Source organism: Plecotus auritus (genome assembly GCF_963455305.1).
Source record: "Plecotus auritus genome assembly, chromosome: 3".
In the NCBI taxonomy this organism is placed as follows: domain Eukaryota; kingdom Metazoa; phylum Chordata; class Mammalia; order Chiroptera; family Vespertilionidae; genus Plecotus; species Plecotus auritus.
In genome coordinates this window covers 196436231-196456708 of record NC_137772.1, presented here as the reverse complement: position 1 = coordinate 196456708, position 20478 = coordinate 196436231, and the positions used below count along the sequence as shown (strand labels likewise).

Sequence of the window (20478 nt, the reverse complement as noted above, 5' to 3'; positions counted from 1 at the left end):
AGTGTTCTATTAAAAATAGGCCCATTTTTGTAGACTGTAGTATATATGGGCTGCAAAGCATTCATGAAGATGATGTTACTGAAAATTCTCACCAACTCTTCCCCAATTGCATGCTTCCTGCCCACCTTTTCCCCCAAAAACAAAATATTTAATTTATTTGATTTTGTATACTATCATTGTCTGGCTCTTAAAAAATAAGACACAAGAGCAAATCTTTATTACTCTCAGGCATTGGCCAACATAGTTTCTATTTTGAGATTAGGATTATTTTTAAAGTAATTATTACTGAACAGAAATCAGTTCACATTCAGTCCAACCCTCATCCTCCCACCACCATTTACTTCTATAGATACAATTAAATATTACTATTCATAATGGTTGATCTGACACATTTCAAGGCTGAATCACCCCATAAAAAGTTCATTAAACTTGCTATGATGATGGCGCTAAGCAGAGAAATCAAATAATCTCTCTCTATATATATATAAAAGCCTAAGCGACTGTTACGACTGAATGACCGGAATGACTGGTCGACCAGTCACTATGATGCATACTGACCACCAGGGGACAGATGCTCAATGCAGGAGCTGCCCCCTGGTGGTCAGTGTGCTCCCACAGCCAACCTCCTATGGCCCCTCCCCGCTGCAACCTGACCCACCCCATAGGCCCCTATCGAGGGTGCTGGCCAACCAACCTACTGGGGTCCCTCCCTCTGGCTGGCCGGCCCCCCTGCAAGGCCTTGATCACCAGCCAGACCAAGGGACCACACCTGTGCACAAATTCATACACCAGGCCTCTAGTCCTATGTAATAAAACCCTAATATGCAAATTGACCGAAAGGTGGAACAACTGGTTGCTATGACACACACTGACCACCAGGTGGCAGACACTCAACACAGGAGCTGTGCCCTGGTGGTCAGTGCACTCCCACAGAGGGAGCACCACTCAGCCAGAAGCCGGGCTCATGGCTGGCGAGTGTAGGGGTGGTGGCAGCGGGAGCCTCTCCCGCTTCCGCAGCAGCACTAAGATCTTCTTGGGGGATCTCCGACTGCCAGCAGGTGGACATCCCCCAAGGGGTCCCGGACTGCAAGAGGGTGCAGGCTAGATTGAGGGACTCCTCACCCCAATGCACGGATGTCATGCAACAGGCTTCCAGTTTATTATAATAGCACTAGAGGCCTGGTGTACGAAATTCGTGCACGGGAGGGGTGTGTCCCTCAGCCCAGCCTGCACCCTATCCAATCTGGGACCCCTCGAGGGATGTCCAACTACCTGTTTAAGCCCACTGGGATCGGGCCTAAACGGGCAGTCGGACATCCCTCTCACAATCCAGGACTGCTGGCTCCCAACTGCTCGCCTGCCTGCCTTCCTGATTGCCCCTAACTGCTTCTGCCTGCCAGCCTGATGACCCCCTAACCACTCCCCTGCCAGCCTGATTGATGCCTAACTGCTCCCCTGCCAGCCTGTTTTCCACCTAACTGCCCTCCCCTACAGGCCTGGTCACCCCTAACTGCCCTCCCCTGCAGGCCTGGTCCCCCCCAACTGCTCTCCACTGCAGGTCTGGGTCCCTCCCAACTGCCTTTCCCTGTAGGTCTGGTCACCCCCAACTTCCCTCCTCTGCTGGCTTGGTCACCCCTAAGTGCCCTCTCCTGCAGGCTTGATCACCCCCAACTGCTCTTCCTTGCAGGCCTGGTCCCTCCCAACTGCCCTCCCCTGCTGGCCTGATTGCCCACAACTGCCCACCCTTGCAGGCCTGGTCCCTCCCAACTGCCCTCCCTTGCTGGCCATCTTATAGTGGCCATCTTGTGTCCACATGGGGGCAGGATCTTTGACCACATGGGGGCAGCCATCTTGTGTGTTGGAGTGATGGTCAATCTGCATATTACTCTTTTATTAGATAGGATAGAGGCCTGGTGCATGGGTGGGGGCCAGCTGGTTGGCCCTGAAGGGTGTCCCAGATCAGGGTGGGGGTTCCCTTGGGGTGTGGGGTGGCCTGGGCGAGGGGCCTGTGGTGGTTTGCAGGCTGGCCATGCCACCTGGCGACCCAAGCGGAGGCCCTGGTATCTGGGGTTTATTTATCTTCTACAATTGAAACTTTGTAGCCTCAAGCGGAGCCAAGCCTTCTGCTTGTTCCGTGGCAGCAGCCATTTTTGGGGGTATTTATGTATCTTCTATAATTGAAACTTTGTAGCCTTAAGCGGAGGCCTGGGCCAGCCAGGGCAGAAGCTTGGCTTCCTCCATCGCCGCGGGCAACCCTAGCCTCCTGCTCTTTCCAGCTCAGTGGCTGTCACCATTTCTGTTTGGATTTATGTATCTTCTATCATTGAAACTTTGTAGCCTTGAGTGGAGGCCTAGGCCGGCAAGGGCTGGCGGAAAGCTTGGCTTCCTCCATCACCAGGGAAACCCAAGCCTCCCTCCTGCTCTCTGTGGCCGTAGCCATCTTGGTTGGGTTTATTTGCTCATTTGCTCCTGATTGGCTGGTGGGCATGGCTTATTGGTGTAGCGGAGTGATGGTTAATTTGCATATTACTCTTTTATTAGATAGGATTCTTTAAAATAGTAATACAAGCAATTTTAAAGCTCTTATTACTCATACTATTTATTATACTTTGCTATTTTTATGTAGCAGATACCCAATAAATGTATAAATATCAATAAACAGATATACAATAAATGCATTCATGTTCTTTTGTTCGACTCGGGTACTGTTCGCCAGCTCTCATGGCTCCTGATATCTTGCCTCCTTAGCAAATGACCTTTTCCCCTGTAATTAGAGACTATATATCATATATTATGATGTGAGGTATGAGTCTTTAGTTGGTAATTTATATTCAGTCAGCTCCTAATTCTGTCTTTCTCAGCTAACTTGCTACTCAGATGCATATGTTTAAATTGCCTTTTCTCTGTTATTACCAGAGAACTGCTGTGGATTGTGGACTTTTATCTGAGAATAAATGCAGTTTCTAAAATGTATATTTCTCTTATAAATGAGTAATTTATAAAGCCATTATTTAAAAAGCAACATTTTGTTTGCCTGATTTTACCTATTGGTCCACTCTGTGCAACAGAGTCTCCTATATAAGATTTTGAGGGATCTGGCCACTTGACCAATTATATGTAAAAACATGTGGAGATTGTCTTTAACTTAGGACTTTATAAAATAACCAGAGGCCTGGTGCATGAATTCATGCACTGGTGGCCCGCCCTGATTTGGCCGATTGGGTGGGCTGGCTGGGGGGAGGGGCCACAGGTGGTTGGCCAGCTGGCCCCACTCCCTAGTCAAACTCAGTCTTGAACTCCAGGTAGAGGGGACAATTTGCATATTAGCCTTTTATTATATAGGATAGAGATTTTGTTTTTTCACTCTGAAGTGTCCCAGGTAGGCTTTGGCATATGAATCATATGTCTAAAAAGGAAACTCAAAAAAGTATGTGTGCATGCTAGGGTGCTCATTTGTCTTTGGCAAAAAAATTGCTGCTCCTGTTACCTTAATTATTAAACAGATGGTGCTCACTGCCATTGACTAGCTGCCCAACTTGTTCTCCATGTGGTAGCACAATTCTGGGCATCTGAAGGGATAAGCTGTGTCATCACAGCTCCTCATATCCGTTTGTGTCATAATATTAATATTAATATCTGCCTCTAACTACAGCAGGCTGTTTCCCATGAAGCTAAGTTTAAGGCTTAAGCCATCTTCTCCCCTACCCCTGAGAATTAATTTTATCTCAAGAATCTCCCTGGGTTTTTCTTTATATTGCCTCATTTCTACATAAAATATATATATATAGTGGCATGTTAAACCAATTATCCAAATACTCCAGGCTATAAATAGTCTTTAACCTGGAATGTCAAGACAATTAAGACAAAATTGGATTATTATTGATATTGTTATTATTGAGGGCAAGTGACATCAGTAAAGTAGTCATTAAAAATGAACAGGCCCTAACCGGTTTGGCTCAGTGGATAGAGCGTCGGCCTGCGGACTGAAGGGTCCCAGGTTTGATTCAGGTCGAGGGCATACCTTGGTTGTGGGCACATCCCCAGTGGGGAGTGTGCAGGAGGCAGCTGATCGATGTTTCTTTCTCATCCATGTTTCTAACTTTCTATCCCTCGCCCTTCCTCTCTGTAAAAAATCAATAAAATATATTTAAAAAATAAATAAAAATGAACAGGAGTGGACTCTCACATTCTTGTTCTAAGTGTAAAAAGAAACTAGCCCCCAATATTGGTGGATTTTTAAAAGTCTGTTGAACAGATATTGAATTATTTTTTTCATAATCTGCAAAAAAGTTAGCTTTAAAATTTCCCTTAAGTTTCTCAATACTACATTACTACAGTACATGAATAGTACAACCTCTAAACATTAATGACTAGAGTCTGATTTTTTTCTCCTAAGCTTTCTTCACGGTAGACATAGTATTTCACAATGCTACACAGTCTTCTAAAATCTTTCCTAATGTTAACCTGCCTGTCCTCACCAATTCCCCTTGAGTTGCTTTCTATTACTTTCTGACTATTTGGGCTTCCTAACTTTGTAAACCTTCTGGAGGCTAGGGCACTTAATCTCAAGGCAATTTACCATCCACAATCAACAACTGTTGACTGATACTCATAGACAATAGATTTTTTTTAAGTTACAATTTTTGAAATATGGATGCCCCTCCCCCTTCTCTTTAATAATGCTAATAAGGTCTAAGTAACTTGCTGAAATTTTCGGGCATTTAAACCATCAGGAAAAGCTTAGGACAAAACAAAAAAAAAAAAACAAAAACCTTGGAGCTGTAACTGACTTGAGAACCTACTAGCATCTTTGAATCACTCAGACAGTGGATGTAGCTGTCATTTTTAATGACACTAGGAAGTATGTTGATTCCCATCGCTTGACAAGTAGCCAGGCACAACCCTTCTTTTCCAAGAGAGCTCAGCCTGAGGGCCAGCCACAGAACCCCGAGAGCCACTGTTGCAGCGAGCTGGGCGGTGGCCCCCATCAGCAACCCTTTCTCCAGAGTGCTGGAGGTGCGGGCCCGCTCCTGGTAAAGGAGAGGGAGCTGAGAGCAGCGCCTCCTTCGGGGAAGAGGGCGGGAGCAAGGCTGGGAAAGCTTTCCCAGGGAGTTGCCTTAAAGAAAGAGGAATTGTCGATCACTCCAGTTGCCTGCTCTTTTATACAGTTTTAACCAGCGATCTTCATTCCTTTCCCTCTGCAAAACTGCAAATTAACCACGGACTTCGCACAGAAAAGAAAGTGGGGGGGCGGGGGAGGGGGGGGAGAGAGAGAAAATCTCATTCTCCCTCTCACCTTCCCTTTCCTCCCACCCTCCCTTCCTCTCCAACTCGCTCTCACTCCCTCCCTTCTCCGGCGGCGGCAGCCGCTCGTCTCTTGAACTGCGTCTCCCTCCGACGGGGCTCAGCAACTTCTTGGTTATTTCTCATCCCCCTTTACCTTTTTTCCACCCTTTGCCATGAACTGGAGCGACAGACGCAGGGGAGGCTTTGCTTTCGGCCCCTGGGAATGGCGGTTCGCTTCCTGGGGCCTTGCCGGGGAGGATCGGCCGAGGAGAAAGAAAGAGTGATAAAGAGCTGCAGAAAGGAAGAGAAGGGGGACCTCCATCTGCCGCGGGCCGGGCGGGTTGCAGCGCCGCGCTGAGCTGCGCCCGGGATGGCCCGGAGCCTGCCCTTCGCCCCCAGCTCCTCCAGCGTCTGCGGCCCCCTGGCGCCCGATGCTTTGGGCGACCTTTAAAACCCTGAAGTGGAAAGAGACCCCGGAGGGTATCAGTCGGCGTGGGGGTGGAACAGAGAGTTTTTAAAACCGTTTCAAAGAGAGAAAAAGAGGAAGTGTGTTTCTGGCTGTGCTAGCTTTTAACTTGCAGGCGAGAGTCTAGTTGGAGCATCCAGTATTCTCCAGGAGTTATTCGAAAGCTGAAACTTTCAGTGGCTCGCGGGCCTGGGGAGAGGAGGGATCCCGAGGGTGGAACTGGAAAGAGAGAGGGAGTGTGCGTGTGTCGGGGTGGGCGCGCGGGAGGGCGGGGGGGAGGTGGGGAGTCCGTGGAGAGGACGCACCATGGCAGCCCCCGGCGAGGCAGCCCGAATCAATGACAAGCCCGGCCACGGCGGGGTGAGTCAACCCCCCGCGACTGGCCCCGGGCGCGCGGGCCCCGCATCGCCCCGGGACTCCAACTGCCGCGGCTGCTGGGGAGACCTGGTGCTGAGGCCGCTTGGCCGCTCGCGGAAACTTTCCTCCGCGCTGTGCGCGGGGTCCCTGTCCTTTCTGCTGGCGCTGCTGGTGAGGCTGGTCCGCGGGGAGAACGGCTGTGACCTAGAGCAGAGTCAGGAGGCGGCGGCGGAGGAGGAGGAGGAAGCGGCCCCAGGAGCAGAAGGGGGCGTCTTCCCGGGGCCTCGGGGAGGTGCTCCCGGGGGCGGCGCGCCGCTCAGCCCCTGGCTGCAGCCCACGGCGCTGCTCTTCAGTCTCCTGTGTGCCTTCTTCTGGATGGGCTTGTACCTCCTGCGCGCCGGGGTGCGCCTGCCTCTGGCCGTCGCGCTGCTGGGCGCCTGCTGCGGGGGGGAAGCGCTCGTCCAGATCGGGCTGGGCGTCGGGGAAGATCACTTACTCTCGCTCCCCGCCGCTGGGGTGGTGCTCAGCTGCTTGGCCGCCGCGACATGGCTGGTGCTGAGGCTGAGGCTGGGCGTCCTCATGATCGCCTTGACTAGCGCGGTCAGGATCGTGTCCCTCATTTCCTTAGAGAGGTTCAAGGTCGCCTGGAGACCTTACCTGGCGTACTTGGCCGGCGTGCTGGGGATACTCCTGGCCAGGTACGTGGAGCAAATCTTGCCGCAGTCCGCGGGAGCGGCCACGAGGGAGCAGTTTGCGTCCCAGCTGATTGCTGGGACCAAAGACGAGATCCCGGTGTTCAAGAGGAGGAGGCGATCCAGCTCCGTGGTGTCCGCCGAGATGTCGGGCTGCGGCAGCAAGTCCCATCGGAGGACGTCCCTGCCTTGCATACCGAGGGAACAGGTAAGCACTGGCGGGTCCCCTCTCGCCTCTCGGGGAAACTTGGAACGTTTGGGAAGGCGCAAAGTGGAGGGAATCCCAGCGCTGGGAACTAAAGGAGAGAGAGCCTAGAAAAGTGGTTTAACTTAAGACGGAGAAGAGTAGCGACTTTTACTCCCCCTCTCAGACAGCATTTTATAACCTGGACAACAAGAATACGAATAGGTAATAAAACCAGATGGCGTTTGCAGGGTCTTCCCCAGCTGGGCCAGCTTTTTAGATCTGCTACACCTGGTGTATGGCTTCCCCACACTTTTAAGTACTCTCATACTTTCCTACTTTAGCAGGAATTTTCTAATTAAGTTCAGTATTCCAGCAGTGGGCGATTTTTTTCAACACGTGGATTTTACTAGATTTCCTTCTACTTCTTTTCATAAAATTTTTAATTCTACAGTGACAGGTAAACATTTATGGAAGTCGGCAAAGAAAGATTCTAAAGTAAATCAAGGAGTGTTTGAAGGTGAAGTATTGACACACAGAGACTCTGGTTTTGCAGTAAGTTTTACTTGAAGAGACTGCATCTGGTGGTGCCCAGTTTGTTTTCCAATGTGATTTGGGGACATATGCTATTACACGCTAATGTGTTTTGTAGCATAATTGTAAACTTCAGTTTTGGGAGCAATCAATATATCTGATCTTCAGAATTTATCAAAATCGTGAACTGTGCTGTTAGTGTCAACTAAAAAACATTTCTCTTCGGTACCTACATACTTAAGTGGGTATTTAGAAATTCAAATAGATGTATACAGGTTATATAGGAAACTAATTCAGGAGGGCATTTCTAAGATTGCTGGTGATATAAATCTTTCAGAAAGAAGGAGGAGGGGGAATCCAGATTTGTGAGTGAAGTTGTCCTAGACAAATTTCAGTGAATTTGGGAGATGAATCTCCTTATTATCATTAGGCTCTTTAAGATCATGGAATATAGTTGCTATAATGGATATAGAAAAACCCACAAATCTAATGTTAAATTCAAATTATATATGAAAAGAAATACTTATGTGTTCAGTTCTCTATTCCAAGCAGACTTGACACTTGGGGCGGCGGGTGGTGGAAGCTGGTTATGAACAGCAAGTGGAAATTTACACTTTCCCCATTTAAATGTGTGCCTACTTATGGCACTATTAGGGCAACTTTAGGGTGGGAGAGGATATCCTAGGATATGGTAAGCTTTGTCTCTTTAGGTAGATAATCACTTAGGTACTTCTAAGAAATAGCAGTCACCATATGGTGTGGGTGGCTAGTTTGTTTCTGAAATGGAGTTGATTACACAGAATGTGATTGTTTGACATTATTTAGCAGAATGGATGCCAGCATCATAGCCTCTGTGTTTACTTTAAAACAAATGTACTTATTTAGCTTTTTTGTTTAGATAAAGCAAATATTTTGTGGGTTTAAACATAAGAGTGAAATTTTAAAAGTGAAGCTTTAAGAGTCAAGTTAAAAACAGGACACTGAATGATACTTAGTTTTGGTAAAAATTTTGAAATCACCAGAATAAAGTAAGCTACATTTAAGATAATTTAAACCAATTAGCAGGAAAGCACATTTCCCCCCCCCCCCCCCCCCCCCCGTTATAGGAGAGGATGTTCTTTAAATGAAAATAGTACTAGTTTAAATATGTTTAGAACATACTTTCCTTTGAGTTATAGGGAAATGTGATCTGATCACTGCAAAATTGAACCGTAATTTCTAAGGCAAATCCGTGACTTAATAATAAATAACTCAATTCAGATTTGTATAATTTCACCTCTAAAATTAAATTTCTGAATTCCACATTAACTTTTAGAACTTAAAGAGTTAAGGGTGAATTTAAGATAAGAAAGTGTTTAGATGAATTAGCCAGCGGTGTTAATTAACCCACAGACAGATTTTTATTGGTTTACTCTGGTTTGAATTGATACATGGAAAATTTGAATAATCTGAATAGAAATAACCAAGCATTGGATTTTTAAATATTTTGCTGATTAATGCTGTTGAAAACGCATATTCGTAATCTATTTTGGCCATTTTTTTTGGTTACTATGTTTTTAAAGGTTGTGTTTATGAAGAATATTCTAAAGTGAGAGACTTTATTTCTTATGGTTGATGGAAAAACAAGGCTACATTTAGCAGAAATTTAGATCTTGACATTTTAATGAGGGCATGGGTGAGTGTGTACATGTTCCTGAAGACTAGTTTATATATATGACCCATTAAAGTTGCTGCTGAGTGTGGGTGGCAACTAACATGGAACAGTATCTTCTGAGAGAGGGCAATATCTCACACATTAGCATAACTGTGAAAAGTTCAGGAGCCATGTAGGAAATGGCTTATCGGTTTTACCACAAGGAAACAAACTTCTGGGTAAGGGTGCAAAGTGTACCACTGTCCTCTGCATGCTTTTTCAGCAATCAAAATAATTACCAAGCCCATGTATAACACTCACCTGAATGCTACCTGATTAGGAGTTTCTTTTCTGAAAGACTGTCTACTCTCAATTCAAGACCATACTCAGGCAACAAGTGGATTTTAAGTACAGGTATAAAGACAAAGCACAGAGTCTAGCAGAGGCCTCTTGAGAATGTATTTGGACTTTGCTCACTGTGAGGTTTAATGGTGAGAGAATTTCAGCCTTTTCTTCTGCATATGTATGATAGTAGCCACCTGCTTATGAACTCTCTCTCTCTTCAATGACTCATTTCTGAAAGGTCAAGGAGAATAGGTGATAAAATTCTCATAAGACAAACCAACTGACAGATATATTTCCTTCCCTCCCTCCCTCCTGTCCTTCCTTTTTTCCTTCCTGAACCATAATTGTCTATAGATTGAATATTACACATAGAATTGAGTTTTAGAGTACTGATGATAAAGATGACTTCAGGCAAAGAAAGGAGACATGGGTCTCAGTCACTGAATTTACCCAGCACTGGCTGTGAATGAATGCAAGTGAAGGTCTCTTGACCCTCAGTAAAGAACAGACAAAGTTTGTAACATTTGTGGGGCTTTTAGTTCAGACTGAGGATGATTTTGTGGATCAGTGTGTCCAACAGCACTTTTTTGTTTGCAGCATTAAGAAGGCAGATGTTTCCCTTACGGTGTATGTATCTTTTCTAAGTGGATGTTCACATTCAAGAGCAGGCATGTCTCTTTTAAGTTACCCTATGTCCACCAAAACTGGAATATAGAGGTACCTAGAATGTCTTGTATGATTAGATGTTATATGATTGATAAATATGATGTGTTTCAACATGAAATTTTAATTATGCAATGTTTACCATTTGGAAATTGTATTTAAAGGGGTGTCTCTCTAGTCTCTTTATACATCAAAGGACACAGTTGCCTAGTCATTCTTCTCTGATTACAGTGATCGCCTTACAGGTACATTTTTGAAAGATTCTAAACCAAAGCCATTTATTCAGTTACATGTTAAGAAGAATTGAATAATTTTGCCGATGGTTTCACGTAAAATAAACAGAAGGCATATGGCTCTCTTCATTAATGCATTTGTGCCATTTAATTACAAATTTCTTTGTGATGGATACAATATCAGTCAGAAATGTGCAGCTATTTACTATATATTATGTAATTAAAAATAAAAATTATTTCCCATGAGTATTTCCCTAAACCTCTCAAACATCTTTGGCAAAAAGGATTGTTGTAAGTAGAAATGCAATGGAGTTTGGTGGTTGGTTATCAAAGATGGAATCAAGTTTTTCATCATTGACACAAGAAAGATATTCTAAGCATAAAAGTAAACACCAAAAACAGTAAAACAAAAATAGAAGAAATAGGTATGTTTTCTGATGGTAGGCCTCATTATGTCTTTGGTGAAAAGTATAACGTACTTGTGTTTATAGTACAGTTATGAAATATTGAAGTATTTCTTCTGGAAGTATAGAATATATTATCCTTTAAGTTCCTAAATACATTTTAGTAAAATATATATTCCAAATTAAATACATTTCAGAAATAATCATGGGTTTTTAATTAATTATATGACTAGATAGTATATGTACAGTAGTACAGCTCAGCTGATACAAAGAACAATATAGATTATTTATGACCTGCTGACAGAATTAAAATTAATTAATGTCAACTTCTGAAAACATTAAAAAGGAAAAACAAGATTTTCTTATCCCTTGGGAAAGGTGAGGGAAAATAATTTGTGTGTGTGGTGGGGGGGGGGGACAAAATTATGATTTTACTTTGTGAATACAGATATTTAAAGCATACTGAAAAACCGTTTTAACTGACAGAAATAGTTAGTGAATCTATATAAATTTACAGAGGTTGGAAGCAGTCAAACAGTAATTTTACCCTTTCTGTATTGAGTCTAAAGTGTAAAAAGTTAAAACTGTAGAACTGAAAGAAATGCTGTGTATGCTGGGCTGTCATGTTAATTAAATAAACAACCAGAACAGTGACTCTGTGTATGAAATACATTTTGAAAAGCCTGGGGGAGGGGGTGCAGGCAGGCCAGGGTGAGTGACACTGCCATGAAAAAACATTCACTGTATCTGCAGTGACATTTGTGTGAATTTGTTGTATTCTATTAGGAATACAGCTCAGAATAATTTCTTCAGGACTCTAGTTGAATAAAGGCTGGACCACATTTAATTTCACTTCAGTGTTAAATAAGTTTTATTCATTATGTTGAAGTAAAATGTGTATGGGCCTCAAAATGAGAAATATGCCTATATATATAATAAGATTTGAGGTTAATACGGTTTGTGCCAGTAACAGCCCAGTAGAATGTATGTGGACCTCATTGAAAACTTGTGTTGTTCAATCTATCAAAAATGAGTTTATCTTGGATTTATGGTAGGAGTTGTATTTTTCAGAAGACCTTATTGTTGAGAGAGATAATCTCATGGATGAAGGTAATCAATGCAACTATTGTATCAGGTGGAATCTTAAGAGATTCCGACACACTGAAGCAGTGCCTTGCACAGGGCAGGTTTCTTTAGCTTAGCAAAAGTAGGCATAACCCTGCACGTTTATGAATTGTTTATTTAGTTGGCCATGTGTCTCCTACTCCGTGAAGTCTTTCTCCTTCCTCTTCTCTGTGTGGTATTTATAATTATATCTTATATGGAAAACATCAAATATATGAGATTGAGAACTTAATTTATATATTTTCCTACATTTATGTTTTCAGTAAAGCTCTGTCAGATGATTCAGAATGAACTCCAGGAGGTTCAGATATCTCCATATTCTGTACCTAAAGATATGTTCTGTTAATACTCAAATGAACATTATTTTCTTTACATAGAAATGTAAATGCTTTTAGTAATTATTATATACTAGAGGCCCTATGCATGAATATTCGTGCAAGAATGGGCCTTCCTTCCCCTGGCTGCCGGCACCGCCTTCTCTCCGGCTGGAGCCACATTTTTGCCTTTGCTACGGCAGAGCCACCTTTCCGCCTTCCCATGCTGCCCAGAGGCCCAGAGCTGCTGGGGAGGTGCGGAACGCTTGCATCTCACCCCTGGCCGCTTGGTGCCTGCATATGCAAATTAATCAGCCACCTTTGTTGGGTTAATTTGCATACTCCTGATTGGCTGGTGGGCATCGTGAAGGTACGGTCAATTTGCATCTTTCTCTTTTATTAGTGTAGATACCTTTCACTAATGGTGGTATTTTTTTAAAGGGAGGTTCCTTGCCCCTCTTTCTCCCTCCCCCTCCCCAGGCTACCCCATGGAATTGTCTTAACTTTGAACTGAGATGCATGTTTGCACTGTTGTCAACATCAAATACACAGGTTTAATCTCTAGGGCACAACAATCTTAAATATGTACTTAAGTGGTAATTAAAAGAAAGATCTGTTGGGTAACAATTGTCAAAAATATTAGTTGGCCATATGTGTTCATCATACAGGTATATTATTGTTTAAAAAGAAGATGCTATCCTTAGCTGATGTTATTTGGTCAGTAAACCTATCAAATGTCATACCAACACATTTTATCTGTGCATTAGGCCTTATACTAAAAACCATAGAAATTATACACAGACAGCTATGGTGTAGCAACTATCTTTCCAGAGCTTAGAGCCTAGTTATGAAAATGAGATGTCAACATAGAAAAGGAGAAATCCCAATAAAATATCTAAACGACCCCTTAGATACATGTTGAAGGAATGCATATAACAGCATAAGGCAGATTTTCAATGTAGATCCAGAACCATCCATCTCTTCTCTGAAAATGTATGCAAACTTTAATCTGTTCATTTTTCTGGGGATAAAGTTTATATAGTGTCATAGATTTTTCAGAAAGTCCTCAACACATAATGCTTAAACATAAATGTTTTAGATTTTGAGCAACTTTACATTTTGATGATAGGGAGAATTTTTTCTTTGAAATGGAAATTAATTTAGTATACACTTATAGTAGTTCTGAAGTAGAGGTAGAATATTATAGGATTTAGGACATGTTATACTTCATTATAGTACAATGATTGTTCATTTTCATATCTTGAGATGGTTTATGGCTGTAAGTAACTTGTTGCAATGAAATCTGAAACTGATTAAGTCTGTGCAGGCTATAGTTGGGAGACTAGAATTAGTCTGATTTTAGAGAAAAGGAAGCTGAGGGGGAAGCTGCTAAATGTATGTAGCCAGAGTGAGGCAAAATGTTGGCTTTTATCCAATTCTATAGGACTTGAATATGTTGCTGGGGAAATACAGTAGAAAAGGGTTCAGACTGGTCATTTTAAGCCTATGTATCATTTATGATTTTACACCTGGAGCCAACTCTAAATCCCCATTCAGAATTAGGAGATTGAGTAAAACCCATTGGATACAGAGATAACACAAAACTCTTGAGCCCTTACAATGTACTTTCTGGTCATCAAAAGCCAGGCAGCCCCTGGGATGATTATTCAGGACTTTGCATCCCATGAATGACTATCAATTGGAATGCAAAGTCTAAGTTTGTGGAGTCTTTTTCTATCTTATCAAAGAAAAGTATGCAATGGTGGCTTACATATTGAATTTTGTTTTCATTTTAGTTTTGCAATAGCTGATTTAAAAATGTTCAGGATTCAAAATTCAAGGCAAAATTAATCTGCAGATCAGTAAAGCATTTCTTTGTTAGCATAAGCAGCTGGTTGTTTTTGTTCACCTAAATTATTTTGCATGCTTTACTTGAGAATCCATTAAGATACAAGTAAATAAGATATAATATTAGAGGAGGTTATGAAGAACATTACCATTTAGAAGGCAGAAAGCTTTTTGGGAAAAGTCACAAACTAAACAACTTCTACCTGTTTGATTTGATTAGAACTTTTATGTATTATTGAAGTTAAATGTTTATTAAGATTTTAAGTATAGTTAGTCCTGCTAGGATAGTAATAAAATTACTTAAGTGTAGTTATGTTCTTTCATCATAAGAATATGAGTAGTCATAAGGACCACAAAACATCTGTTGGTGTGTATATATATATTTGTGTGTATATTAATGCACGCGTGTGCAAGAGTGCATGCCTGTGTACATGTGAGACTTTTCCTCTGCCAGGAAATTGCGTTGGTTGTATCAGTTTAGTGAGGAAACAGTGTCACCCAGTGGCTTCGAAGAAAACAGTTCTGTAAATATTATAGGTAAGCGCTGTCCAATGGAAATATCAACACGAGCCATATATTTAACTTCATATTTTCTAATAGCTACATAAAAAAGTAAAAAGCAACAGGTGAAATCCATAATAATAATGTTTCATTTAATACATTACATCATGTGAACATAAAACAAATGTAAAAAAATCAAGAAATTTTTGCATTCCGTATTTTGTACTAAGTCAAAATGTCAACATCTAGTGTGCGTTTTACACTTACAGCACACATTAATTTGGTGTAGTCCCATTTACACTACTCAATAGATACATGTGGCTAATGGCTGCCTTAGTGGACAATGCAGCTATACACTGTATTTAAACAAATGAAGTACTTGAAAACGAATGTCACCTCTTCAGGTACAATGGGAAAATCTATGTAGGTTTAATGATAGCACTTAATATATAGTCATTCAAATTTATATGTAATCTTGATAGCTCATTTTTGTACTACTAACTACCCTAATATTTGGCAAGTCTGTTTTCCCTCTTTTCTTCAATTCCTATTCACATATTTTAAAATATGATTCTTGTATTGGAGCAAGAGTTTAACTGAGTCCTTAATCAGAAATCTTTATGGTAAGCTGATTTATAACAGTATCAAGTTTTCCAGTTACTTTTTGTAAAATTTATTTTTATTGTTGAAAGTAATGTACCCTTTCCCCCTCCATTAATCCCTTCTAGCCTGCCCCTGCCCCCCGCCTATCCAGCTAATTTTGAATTTGCCTTCCAGAGATTGATTCTCAACAGGGATTACTTATGTATACAGTGTGAACATGTGATTCGTCATGTTCACGGTAATTAGTCTGCAATTGGGTTATCTAATGTCTCTTTAGAAATGAAAGTGCTTATGTTTATAGTGCTGATCCTTATCTTTGTAACTTAGGAAACTAAAGTGACAAACCTTCTAGTAACTTTAATGGATGAAAAATATAACAGATGACTTTTCACTATTTCTTATGTAAACACCACTCTCATGGATATAGAAAATGAAAATGGTTCCATTTTGTGTGTAGAGAGGACTGGAGATTTTGATAGAGTGAAATTTAAATATATATATATAATATTTATTTATTGATTTCAGAGAGGAAGGGAGAGGGGGAGAGAGACAGAAATATCAGTGATGATAGAGAATGATTGATAGGCTGCCTCCTGCATGCCCCACGCTGGGGATCAAGCCCACAACCCGGGCATGTGCCCTGATGAATCGAATCATGACCTTCTGTTTCATAGGTCGACACTCAACCACTGAGCCACACTGACAGGGCAATAGAGTGGAATTTTTAAAACAGGAATTGAAATTAGGTGTCGTTGGAGCTCTATGTGATTTCAAACTTCAGGGCAAACTCAGAAAAATGTACAAATAAAAAAGACAATAACTATTAAATGTCACTTTTCTTCCATTTCCTCTCCCCAAACTCTATGAATTCATTAACTTACTAGGCAAAGTTCCTATGTTATATTGAGAATTTTGAGGTTTATGAGAATTTATATATGGCATTTTTGTTTATATACATAAATATATAGAATGATTTTTAAAGTATGCATTTATTTTGTGCATATTATTTATAGCTGTGTGATGCTTATAGTGACTTGATTTATAAATTTTCCTTTATTTAAAGCAAGACATTTATCTTTGCATTTCTAAATAAAAATAGTGAGATACACAGATTTTCACATATCACTTAGGAAATAATCTGAAAAAAAAGGCAATAGAATCATAGTATACAAAGAAGCACATTTGGTTAAAGTGAAGTTGGCTTAAGTAGACTTCTTAAAGTAGCAAGTCGAAGAATAAAATACTATATTAATCATAACTATTACTTGAAATAGTATGTATTTGAAAGTAACTAGTCATTTGTCCTGGCTAATTTTGAAACTGCTCTAAATTAATATAGTGGTTGGTCTTATATCTATGTGTATGCTGTGTGTGTGTGTGTGTGTGGGTGTGTGTGTGTATATTTTCTTTCAGTTTTCACCTAACAGATTCTTCTTGCTTATAGAGTATTTAAAAATTTAAGGAATGCCTTTCTATCCTCCACACACCACAGTACCTTGTCAGAGTATTAAAATAATTTTATGCAAGAAGGTTGTGGTTTTGATTTAATAGGATTTTAATAAAAATTTTCCATCTTCTGAAGTAAGCTTAAATAACTGAACATATGCTATGTCTGTGGCAAGTGTTTCTTCCTCTCCAGGTATAATCCACTTAAATAAACCTAATGGAAATTTGAAGTCATAGAAATATAATTTTGGGAGGATGTTTTATTTTATGGCAACTCATGTGGAGTCAGAGTCCCTAGGACATTTTTAAACTAGTGTGAAGACAAATAAAGGAAATAGTTCTTATTTAAAAATTAAGTATTTTGGAGATTTAAATGAACAGTTCTGCTTAGGAAATGTTCTTTGGGAAGCAGTGTTTGTCCTTGTGATATGAAACATCCCCTTGTTTTGGGAGTTAGAACTTAGAGGTCCCGGCTCAGCATCAGTTTTTAGAAAGTTTGGAAAGGAGAGAACCTGTTGAGTTGCCTATGCTACCTTGAAAATTTACTTTCTAGGCTCAGAAACTAAGGAAACAGATTCAGATCATACAGCTTTCATTATAAAAGGAATCAAACTTATTAGCCTCCTTGTCTCAGCCAGAAGTATTTCCTTTAGAAAATTCTGGCCCAATGCCTTGCTCATTGTAGGTGCTGGCTGGCAGGGTAAATGGATGGAAAAGAAATAAATGACTTTTAATCTGAAATATTTATCTACCTAATCTTCGGAGACTGGACTAGTGATTAAACCAATATAAGTAAACTTCTGTAGAGAGAGAAGAAAAGAAATAGTCTGTTAACTAGTTTATGAGCTTACATTTTAAATATATTTTTGTTGCTTTAAAAATATTCTCTTGCATGTGTCAGATAAAAGGCTGAATTTGCTGTGCCCTTACTGGTAGGAAATCCCACATTCAGCATGAGTCCTAGATATTTATTTTTAGCTCACTCCCAACTGAAAATAACCAACCAAAGCTACCACAAGATCACTGTAGTGTAAACTTTAGAAAGATCTCTGGAATTAAGGTATATATTGTAGGAAAATAAAATTGTATCTCTTTTTTAGTTCAACTAGCAAATTGATAATGAGTAAACTTTGACTTCATTTGTTCCCACTACTTTCTACAAAGTGCTGGCAAGTGTTCTTCAACAAAGGTTCTTAGTGAATAGCTGTGTTTCCTGAAAAGGCTAATGTAAATAGTGTCTGTATTTTATCTTATAATTGTGCTCATTAATGACCAAATATATTTTGAGCCAGTTGCTTTCAGAAATGACTTTGTGAGATTAACTTATTAAGATGTCATCTAACTGTACTCCTACTGGAACTGTATTGAATATTATAGAGGTTTGGTAGTGTAATTTCAGAGTCCTGATGAACTGAAAAATCAAAATCAACAATTTACAAAGTTTTATTAAAATGACAAGTTTTAGTTTATCCTGTCAATTTCTTGGTCTATCTAGGTTTTAACAGAACTTGACTTGCTAAAATAGAACATTTTAAGTCAAATAAGAATATTTGTTGCTGTGGTTTTAATACTTAATGGCGATATTGTCAGATCCTCTCACTGAAATCAGAGGTTTTTTTGTTTTTTTTTTTTAGTATGTTGGGCAAGTTATCATGCCTTTAGGTAAATTAGGAGTACAGTGTTTAGGTAAAAAAATTATTTTCAACTTACTTTTATAGAGATGTGGTTTTCTTTTTTTCATCTTTGGAAGTTAAATGGTAGATATTTTAGAAAGGTTGCCATTACTAAACACTTTTCAGAGTTTGAGATTTTTTGGAATAATATATAATTGTAAAAATCTGAATATTCTTTCCATTTGAAAAAATATATTGCAAAGTGAGAAATTAGTTACAAATTAATTTATATTTTGAGATAATTAAAATATATTCTTATAAACAAGCCATTTATAAATTTATTTGACATTTTAATAAAAAATTTAGAAGCAAAACCTTTTTAAACTATATTTTCATTTCGGGATGGAAAGCTAACTGTGTGTCTGTATCATCTTGAACAGAGTCTGTTTTTACTTTAAAAAAATATATATTTTTTTTATTGATTTTTATAGAGAGGAAGGGAGAGGGATAGTTAGAAACTTCAATGAGAGAGAAACATCAATCAGCTGCCTACTGCACACCCCCTACTGTGGATGTGCCCGCAACCAAGGTACATGCCCTTGACTGGAATCGAACTTGGGACCCTTCAGTCTGCAGGCCGATGCTCTATCCACTGAGCCAAACCAGTTAGGGCTGTTTTTACTCTTAATGATTTGTTTTGGCTAAACAGGGCCTAAGTAATAGCACAGTTATCCTTTGTTTGCTTCTCTTTATTCCTTTTTACTTGAATAATAATTGGGATTGGATCTTCTTAACCCTTTTAGAGAATGACTAAATCTTTTAAAGTTTTCAGTGCAACTTCTGCAAGGAGTTAACTAGTTCTAAATGAAAAGTGTGAGAATTCGGTTGGGAATGTTGGATACAGATATCACTGAACACTGATTACTAGTAAGTTATCTGAAAAATAATGTGGCATTCAGAAATCAATTTTAGCCCATAATAAATTTGTGAAAGAAATTAATGCTAGTATTTTACTCTGCAGAAAAAAAGACTAGATCAAAATCAAAACTAATTTATCTGTGTTTTGAAAGAATATTTATTGTATGGTCTTATGGTGCACTTTTAACTCGGAACTCCTTATGGTTTAGAAAGAGGGGAAGAGCCTGAAAGAGTCACTCCTGGATACTGGGCAGGTAGTCACCATGCATTGGCTCAGGATCTGTTTTTAGACCAAAAACACTTACATTGTTTTTCATGCTATTCATGAACTTTCCTGACATTTAATACTTTCCAAGACATTGATTCTCATACTTTAACTAGTGGCCCAGTGCACGAAATTCATGCACTCAGGGAGGGGGGTCCCCCAGCCTGGCCTCTGCCCTGTCACAGTGTGGGAGCCCCACAATCCATTGCCCCGAAGAGGTAGGCCTCCACGAGCCTCACTTCCCTGGGGCCAGTGCCAGAGGCAGGGACGTGAGCCTCACATCCCCAGGGTGGCGACGTGAGCCTCACACAAGTCCCCACCCACCCATGCTGGCTTTGCACGCAGCCTCCTGCTGATAGGTCGTTACACATGAGGGAATCACAACCATTTGCATATTAGCTCTTTATTATTTAAATTCTTTAGTCCATTTATCACTTTGACTTATAAATGTACCTTTATGGCAAGCTTGTGTAAACTTTTACTGCTTATGTGACCAGACTGACTAAAAATGTCAGCAAGTAAATGTATCTTATTTAAGATCTAGGACTCTTTCACATTCATTCTTTGTTTCCTTCTAGGTATTTCAATTTGCCTAGATTCTTATCTTCTTTTTCCCTGGTGCTAAATAATCTGATATAAGTATAATGTGATGATCATCAAAATATTGTTTATGAATTCTAACAATAAATGCCTCTTAGTAGTAGGTTAATAGACTTCCTTCAGATGCTTTCAAAATTTGTGAGGGAGTAGCCTGACCTCACCTACTTATGATTACACATTATCTGGCACTTTCTAAATTGAACTGCATTCTATAGTTCTCAAATTTTAGTATGAATAAAAATCATGTAGGAAGCCTAGTAAGATGCAAATTCCTAGGACCTATGGTCTGATATTCTGATTTAGTTATACATAGAGTAAAGCCCAGAAATCTAAAAGGTTAAGGGGTATTTTAGGTGCCTTAGTGGAGAAGTAGGAACTACAACTATATGTCTACTAAAACTGGACAGCAAGTTCTGACTTTTATAATCTGATTAAACATATAGTTAAA

At 40.2% G+C, this 20478-nt stretch overlaps 1 protein-coding gene across 1 annotated transcript in view; it reads left to right on the top strand.

Moving 5' to 3' along the window:
* Nucleotides 1-6058: 6058 nt before the first annotated feature.
* The window catches only part of PDE3A (phosphodiesterase 3A), a gene marked incomplete at its 5' end in the record, with an annotated part of 271313 nt that continues 256893 nt past the window's right edge, over nt 6059-20478 (top strand). The window contains one exon of the mRNA XM_080661415.1: nt 6059-7009. Coding sequence (XP_080517541.1) covers nt 6059-7009 — 951 coding nt within the window. The remainder of the gene's footprint in view (nt 7010-20478) is intronic.